The 9,263-nt window shown below is 33.8% G+C and overlaps 1 protein-coding gene across 1 annotated transcript in view; it reads right to left on the bottom strand.

The window, feature by feature from the left end:
* LOC106103245 (UBX domain-containing protein 6) overlaps window positions 1-5,094 on the bottom strand; it is a 6,603-nt gene extending 1,509 nt beyond the window's left edge. The window contains 7 exon segments of the mRNA XM_013282944.1: window positions 852-870; window positions 1,037-1,274; window positions 1,863-2,016; window positions 2,390-2,484; window positions 3,272-3,413; window positions 4,186-4,322; window positions 4,765-5,094. Coding sequence (XP_013138398.1) covers window positions 852-870; window positions 1,037-1,274; window positions 1,863-2,016; window positions 2,390-2,484; window positions 3,272-3,413; window positions 4,186-4,322; window positions 4,765-5,013 — 1,034 coding nt within the window. The 5' untranslated portion in view covers window positions 5,014-5,094.
* Between the last annotated feature and the right edge of the window lie 4,169 nt (window positions 5,095-9,263).

Below are 9,263 nucleotides of genomic sequence, written 5' to 3'. Positions count from 1 at the left end.
TTGCGGATGTCTATGGGCAGTGGTCGCTTCGCCATTTTGGCGGATTCAAGTGTCCGCTTGCTCGTTTGCCACCTTATTTTATAAAAAAAAAGATTTATAACTAATGTGAAGAATATCAGTACTGCACTGTAGAATTAGAAAGAAAGAAATAAGTTTATTCAAAAAAAAAAGAAAAGGAACTCATTCGACATGTGTCCTCACTTCAGCTCTTCGGTGTACTAACGAATCCTAAAAACATAACATGCAGTTTAACAGAATAGTAGAAGAAAAAAAATTGTGTACTTAATGTTACACTCGGTCACAACCTCACAACTAGAAAACTTAATCTAAATCTAGGGATAAATATAAAAAATAACACTTAGATCTTACTTAATGTACTTAAATTATTTTAAAATTAACATTGCTTATACTGGGTTGCTGAAGTTTCCATTTAATCTATCATAACCTAGTGATTCATTAGCAAGCTAAGTAAAATGAGTAAAACTCATGTTATGTAGTTCAGAAACACATTTCAAGAAGTAATGAGCGCAACACTAACTTATTGGCATACAAGTCCCATCTCTATCTGACAGCTGTCAATGTCATTCAGACGTATTGGAATTGCGCGCCATTCCGGCGACAGTGGCCCTGATTGTTTAAGTTAATTACGTCGTTAGTTATATTAATGTTTTCACGATCCAGTTAAATTAAATCAAACTTGAGGGCAGTTACCGGGATTTACATTCCTTTAGATGATTCATGTTTCATGAAACAATATACATACCATTTCCCTGGCTTGTCTTTTTAGAACAATGTTACTCTTTCGTCGCAAACTCAACACAAAAATCAATACAATAACAATCAAATAAAACTTAACAATACAAAACTCAACTCAACAATAAGAACAGAAAAAAAAACTAGAAATATTATGAAATTGGGTCAACATAAGTGTACTCGGGAGCAAACGGTACATGGTGAAAGAAGTGGGAGGCAAAGGCCGACTGATTAACCAATAGCAAGCGTCCTCTTTGCCCCGCTAAAAGACCGTAAAATCGACTTCTGCGCTACCAAATGTATTGTTCAAGATGTTTGCCGGCCGCTATACGAAAGCTAGTGTTTACTTTGGTGTATAGTTACCGCAGCTGCTGCTCCCTCCTGAGTTCGTCAGCGGAGAGGGTGTAGAAGTCGGGGGGCAGCGCGGGGCGCGGCGCGGCCTGCGAGGGCAGCAGCACGCGCGCGCCGCGCTCCAGCTGCAGCCGCACGGGCTCCGCGCTGCGCAGCGCTTCTATCAACGTCTGCACACAACCACACTCCACTCACAATCATCACTAAAACACCTAAATTAAGTTAAATTTATCATCAACTTGCATTTACTCAGAGGTTTAAGCACTTGACTTGTAATCTATATTTCGAACCCAGAATCTATAGATTACAAGTGTAGTACCATTGAGCCACCGACGATCTTAAAAATTATATTCTTCAGTGCATAAATAAATATAGTACCCATATAGTAGATTATTCAATGGTCCTTCGAGCCGAATGTATTACAATCCGTAGACAGTAAATTTTACTTCATTTTTCTCATTTTAACCGTATGGTGTTTGAAATTGAATACTTACTAACTAAATTACTAGTATTAAATAACTTATAACGATATTGTTCACTTAAGTTGACAATGCATGTTTTCAGAAAATCAATAAATATATGTATTTTAATTTATTAATAAATATATTATTTTTCTTTCAAAAAGAAAAAAAAATTGAATTTATAAAATTTAATTTGTACTCATTATATTGCATGTTTGAAGGGGTACTTATTGTTTTTTCTTTGTGTAAATTAATTACAATAAATAAATAAATAGAAATGAATTATGTGTATCTTACCGTTAAACTTTCAATGGAAGGTACATTTTCCTGTTTGAACACCATGTATTGTTCCTCATTTCCTTCCGGATTGAGTAAAGTCTCCTCTCTGAAGCCAGCCGCTAACAACAGTTCTAACGCTCCCTCTATTGGCTGTACACGCTCACAAAATGCTCTGAAATAACAAATATTCAAGTTAAACAATATCTTTACTATCTATACTAATATTGTAAAGAGGAAAGAAATGTATTTTTAGATTTTTGAGATATTAAAAAAACTCAAAAACTACTGGGTATAGTAAACATCAAAAATTCTTTCACCATTAAAAAGCGACATAAACACTTATTAACATAGGCTACATTTTTAATTCCCGCGGACAAAGTCGCGAGCAACAGCTAGTTTATAATATCTCTCGCTTCAACATTCTTCAAAATTTTCGAATTTAACATGAAATATGTAATCAAATAATTTAAAAAATCAGAATATATTGTGAATCAAAGACTCCAGAAAGTAACTAATAATATGTTAATATTTACATAAATAATTACCTGTTGGACATTCGTATTTTCTGATATTTCTCCTGTTCCGGGTAAGTAACAATGTTCTCCAAATATTTGCAAAGTGTTTCTACACAAGTGTCAATCTGTAAACAACAATATTTTTTTAATTTACCATGGTAACCGCTAAAAAACCACCAAAACTAAATCCTGACTTAACTTTTGACTAATAAACAATACAATAAACATAAACAAACAAATAAATAAATAGGGCTTTTATTGCTACAAATACAAATTACAAATAGCTAGTAAAAAAAAAATATGAGGATCGTATGGCAGATTTTTCACATTGTTTAGGGATCCTAGATTTTTTTTATATAATTTTAGACAACTTATTTAATTGATACTGTCGCTTTAAACTCAGAGCAATACTTCTCGCCAGACTCTGAATGCGCGCCAATCTATCCATACTTCTAGTGACATTGACAGTTGTCAGCTAGGGATGTGACGTTTATGCCGATAATCTAGTGTTGCGCCAACTCTACAGCACGGTACTAATTTTGTTCCTAACAATAATAAGGTGGTAAACGGACAAGAGGACACCTGAATTGGCCAAAATGACATATGCAATTGATGCATTGCCTACCCTTAATGACTGGATAAGACTCACATAAAGAGGAAATGTCAACTTCCTAAGCATCTCCTCCACTGCCAAATAAACTTTCTCTTTTCATACTTCCCTTAAAAGAACAGGGTGGACAGGGAAAGGTACTAGAATTAGGCCTCTCGCACAACACTCATTAGACTGTACGTGGAATTGCTTCCACTTCACGTCTGTTGTGGTCAATGGTGACCAAACCAGCACAGTGCAAAGATGTTAAAGCGGGCTCTACCACTGTTTTATAATGAATTTACAATACAAGTATTACAGACCTTTTCTCTATTGTTATTACAGGACTGTATGATGAGACAGGCGGCTAGACCTCTCTCTTCCTCTAACTGTTCATACAGAAAACTCTTTATGTTCCTCTTCCATTCTTCTCGAGGTAAGATTTCATTACTTATTAGTGGACATCTGAAATTAAAAACATTTACTACAATTTTCATCAGTGTGGATTTAAAAAATAGGCCTATAATGTACAAGCATATATCAGTTACTTTCCCTTCAATCTCGGTAAAATCAATTTAGCCCTTTTGAAGATATAGAAGCTTCCGCCCGCGACACCATCAGCATGGTATTAAAAATAAACAGAAGTAAGTATCCTATGTGTTTCAGACTATCTTTATATGCCAAATCACCAAGATCCATTCAGTTTAGGCTATAAATAATATTAAACAATCCATCCATCTAAACTTTCACATTTATAATATTATTAATATAGATATAGAACAAAACAAACACAGGCAGACAGACAAAAATTGGATTCCCATTATAAGCAACACAAACACACCATGTTCACGAAAATTGATTTATTTTTCATGGACTGGATTATACTATTTCTTCATCTTGGTCAAATACACTTCGCCTTCCCAATTCTTTTAGGAAAAGGGTAGGAATAGTTGATTGATTAGGGTTGTTAGTCCACTAACCACTAAGTCACATTACTAGAATATATGTACGATATAGCTGTTGCTTGCGGCGTCGTCCGCGTGAAATTAAAAAATAACAAAAACATAGTCCTTGTTACTCATACCTAAATTACCTTTCTAATGGTGAAAGAATATTTGAAATCGGTTCAGTAGTTTTTACGTGAATTGAATACATACAAAAATCCAAACCTTCCCTCTTTATAATATTAGTATAGATATACAAGATATTGTATAGTAAAAAATATAGTAATACATACTTAAAGAAAACACCAGAAGTAGCATAATTCTTAGGCACATCAACTTCCTGTTCCATGGACTTCTTTCGTTGCGGAATGGAATGTGTACTTTCAGTCTCAGTGGACTTTTCATTTTCTAATTCCTTTCTTACTTGCGCCTAAAAGTAATATCTCACATTTAATAAAAATAGTACCACCATACTCATAGGGGGTCAGTGCCCACCCTAAATTAGGGTGACTAAGCCATAGTCAACCACACTGGCCAAGTGCGGGTTGGTTGACTTCACACATATCTTTGAATTTTTCTCCATAATAACATCAGGTAAATTATGGACATTTGAAATTCGAAAATCACATTACATGGGGGATTCAAACCCAGGACCCGTGGATTATGTCAAGTGCTCAAACCCATAAGCCACCAACACTCTTTATACATATATAAAATACAGCTTGATATAATAAAAAACAAATGTTTAGCTTTGATCTGTGATCAGCTCTGTATCAGTTTAAAAGATCAGTTCATGGCTCAGCAGCTAAATGAGTAGCTCACAATGTTTTATTACAGTTTTTGCTAAAATGAATGTAGAAACACAAAATTACCTTAATAGCTGCAAGTGAAGTATTAAATGCAGGGTTGTCTCTTTTCTGTTGCAACCTAGCTAAAGCCGCTTCAGCTGCAACTTTACTCTCTTGGGACAGCCCTGACCGTTTTACAACTGGCACCTCCTTTCTTGATGATTCAGAAGAACTCTGGCTGGTAGATTCTGTAAGCTTGTGCCCCGGACCCGCTAATTTGAATTTAGCATCTGCCTTCTTTTTTTGAAAGAATTTCATTATTTTGTCAGCCATGTTTATATTCTTGGGGTGTGTTCTTTAGGCAATTTCAACTTTGATACACTTTCTTTTAGTTGTTCTATTGTTGCTGATGTTGCTGTAGATAAGATAATGTTATCTTGTATGACTCAAAAATATTAAGAAAAAAAACAAGAAATAAACAAAGACAGTGATAAAATGTCTTCAATTTGACTTATGTAAGTTACCTTATTTGCATTTAATAGTTTGTAATATTATAAAGCCATTAACTCACCAGGTTTCATAAATCGTTCCGAAATACGCGATCCATAAACACGCCAAGAAATAAAAATCAATAACAACGTGAACAATAAAATTAATGAAAAAGTCTTGAGTAATAGAAATTGGAATTCGTTGAAATAAAAAACTTCGGCTAAATCGTCGTACAAGGACAGTTCACCAAAATTCACAAGTGTTTTTGGTAAATTTTCAACCGGCAACGACGAAACACAGGAACCAAAAAAGTCTTTTGCGAAGGTCAAAGTATCTTCAACTTGAAGATACAAAGCCTCAAAAAGCGATGAATTGAAAACGACGGTGTCGAATAAAGACATTACATATGTGAATTTAGTGGATCAAAAGAAATTTAACGAGAAAATTAAAATATTCATACTTTGTTACAAATCACGACATGAGTGTCATCAAATGACAAATGTCATTGTCACTATCATCAGTCATCATAAGGTGTCAAGTGAAAGTATAATGTTGCTATTTGCTAGTGTTACAAATATGAAAATTGGGCCAAACATTTCTGTTTTACAAGACTTATTGAGAAAAAAGTAACGTAAAATGAAATAAAAGTTATATAACGCGCACATTAAACGTTTTCACTTAAATTAAAAAGGGCGCCATCTATTGACATATGTTTTTGTTTCATGAAGTGACCGCTAGGTTGTGCTTTACAATGTGTTGTTGAAACGCGATATTGTGAATTGTACGAAGTGAATGACCCAAGCGGGCCGGTATTTGGAAATCATACTTACCTGGCGTAGGGGCTACCGTGATCAAGTAGGCGGTTCCCCCAGGGCGAGGCCCCTCCATTGCACTGCGGTTGTGTTGACCCCTGCGATTATCCCTAATGCGGATAACTCGGACGCGTAATTTTTGGTAGTGGGGACTGCGTACGCGCCGTCCCCTCCAGAATCTAAAACACAGTCTATAAGTTAATTGTAGACAAGCTACAAGCTATTTGACTTGAAGGTTGAAGGGCGTAAAGCTAGTTTCACTTTTTACGAGGCCCTTGTAAATACATTTGTTATAACAGTGATCTCACGGGACTAAAAATTCTAGTTTTAAAATTAAATTATCTCTATTTGAATGAAAGGTAATATGAGAAGTAATTTAAGGTATTGTTGCTATTCAATATTGGCAGGTGTTAGCAGTATTCAGAATCTAATCTAATCTAAATTTTAGATTTAGCAGATAATAAAATGGATAATAATAGTCGATCATATGGCCACACTGTATCAAATACATAAGTATTTGTAATAATGTCTATAAAACTAGAGATACTCATGTCTACAGATCTGTATTTAAAAATTAATAAATTTTATTGAAATGCGCGCTTAACCGTAATCTTTTAATAAATACCCGCACGCCATCCTGTAATTTCCCACTACGTAGTTTGTTAACTTTTTGCGCAGTTTTTTTCAACTTAATAGATAACGTTAGTTGAAAATATGACCACATGTTCCACAAAAAATCTGATTTTATTTGATAACTAATTTTCCTGGATCTTGCTGTTTTTTTTTCTGCCTCGTAAAATATTTGATTTTTAATCTATACATATAAGATGTAATTGGGTTGCTAATAACAAATCGCATTTAAATTCATGTCTGTTTGTCCGCAAGCTGCGTTTATTCCGGGTAATCCCCGTAGCAGCTGGGTCGATTTCGACCAGACTTTCGCTGAAAGGCAGCTGACATAGACGGGCATGTCATAGGCTACTTTTTTTTTTAATTCCGCGCTGTCAAAATGGCGTCACTGGTGTTCCAAATTTGCGGTAACATAGCATAGATATGTTAGAAGCAAATAGATTAAAAATGCTATTAAATAGTCATACAAATTTTTTCTCGTTAGACTTCATAATTTAAACATGTGAATTAGATTCATACTATTAACAACAAATTTATGGATCCCGTTAGGATAACCTACATATACGAGGTTAAAGGCAATTAAGATAATATCCTTTAGAGATTTAAATCAACCTGTAGAAAGAGGGTCTACAGTAATAAATATCGGAGAAAGATATCCGTTCCTTTTGGGAAAATGTTAGGAAAAAATAACGGCGTTGAAGATTATCCTGATATCTAAATTTACTTGCCCACGTTGAAAATGAATTTGTGAACGGAATTAGGTAAGCTATTTCTGTTATAAATAGAATTTAATATTCTATTTCAGGTTTTTCCATATTAAAGAGTATTCTGTTTTATTCAGTAAATTTATTTTTATAGTAAACAAATCTTACTTCTCTCTTATTAATATTATAAATGCGAAAGTTCAGAAAATAAATGTTAACCCTACAAATAATATATATACACATAGTAATACTTAAAACTAGTCGTTAACTGTGTGAATTCCGATAAACACCTTCAGTTTCAATTGAACAGTCCAACTGTACAGTTAAATCTGACGTGTATAATCAAAACTAAGAACTGTACAGTAAAGTTGACATTTAAAATTGTATCTACGCTCGTACATTCAGTTCAAACTGTAAGTGTGTAGCTTAATAACAGCTTTTCTAAAAAGAAATTTCCCGTTAAAAAAAATTGGAACGTAATAAAGAGTAAAAAAACCCTAATAATATTAAGAAGAACGGTTTCTTAAGAAAACGTCTACAAAATTACATTAATATTAAAGCAATATGGCCATCCAATTACTTTGTAATGCTTGTCCACAAACAAAATCGGTCCTTATGAGATAATAAACGAAATTAGAGTAAAAGAATAAAATTCTTTAAAAAACACAGTTTATATATGTTATTTCTTTTGTATTAAATACGTAATGAGCAAAGTAAGTAATTCCTTTGCTTGTCTAATAAGAAAAAGGGAGCACGGAGTTCTTTATAATATTTTTTTCATTTCCCTCGGCCATACTAATTGTTTCTTTTGCGTACACGCCCCAAATTAAAGGAAAGTCAAGCATACTTGAAGTTTATGTTAAAAAATTGAAAATTACAACGAGCTGACCCGTATTTTTAAATTAAACTAGCCGTTCCCCTGCGACTTCATTCGCATGACATTATGAAAATTGTTTTATTGTTTACATGTGTCAAATTATCAATTGCAAATATCAAAATGACATGACATGATGACAACCTTGCTTCCTTGATGTTGGCAGCAACTTATGGTCTCTTTCCCACGTTAGGATTTTTATACAAAATATTTAGCCCCTAAGTTTAATGGAGTGAAAATATATAGCCTAAAGCGTGATGTAAGTGTAGGGCTTTATAAATAAAAAAAGTAATAATTCCAAAATATGCTGTAATTGCTAACATCTTAGGCAACAAAGAAGTGTGTGTTTACGCTTTATTATAATAGTATAGAAGATATTGTATAGAAGTATAGATATTGGAGATAAATTTTATTAACACAACTAGCTGTGACCCGCTACATCGTCTACGCAATATCAAGATAAAAAAGTATTGTATTTTTGTATGTATTGAATTAAGTCAAAAACCTCTGGACTGATATCAAGTATTCTTGCACCATTCAAAAGCTATGTTATCAATAAGTAACATAGGCTATATTTTTAATTATTTTTTTAATTTCCTACGGGCGAAGTCGTATGAAATATTGATGGATCGACCCACTTTGGCTCCATCGAAGAGGGTCACAATAATAATTGGCCATACTTTTCCAGTCGTCTTCGAGCACAATGAGGAAAGTTTGACGAACTTGCAGTTGGCAATTGATGGTAAAAGTTCTTAAAAGTTCCCTTATAATGGATCACAGGCCACGTCGATTCTCGACAAAGTTATGGGAACTTTTCACTTGATAAAAAATTTCGTAATCATTTTTTCTAACCAATTTAAAGACCATAAATGACGTGCGAAAAATGTTATAATGACGTTTTTCCACTACCATTCAAGAACAAGTGAAGTGAAAATATACTTGTACTGGACCTACATATGTTTATTGTTTTTTTTTGGAAGTTAAAGGGTTTGGTGTCTTAAAACAGTGGGCTTCAAACAATATGTAGTTAAGTCTACTTTTTTTTAAATTCCGCCCTGTCAAAATGGCGACCAG

This window comes from Papilio polytes, unplaced genomic scaffold (genome assembly GCF_000836215.1).
Source record: "Papilio polytes unplaced genomic scaffold, Ppol_1.0 DF823835.1, whole genome shotgun sequence".
Taxonomy (NCBI): domain Eukaryota; kingdom Metazoa; phylum Arthropoda; class Insecta; order Lepidoptera; family Papilionidae; genus Papilio; species Papilio polytes.
Note: the sequence above shows the minus strand (reverse complement) of the source record. Positions and strands in the feature narration are given on the sequence as shown.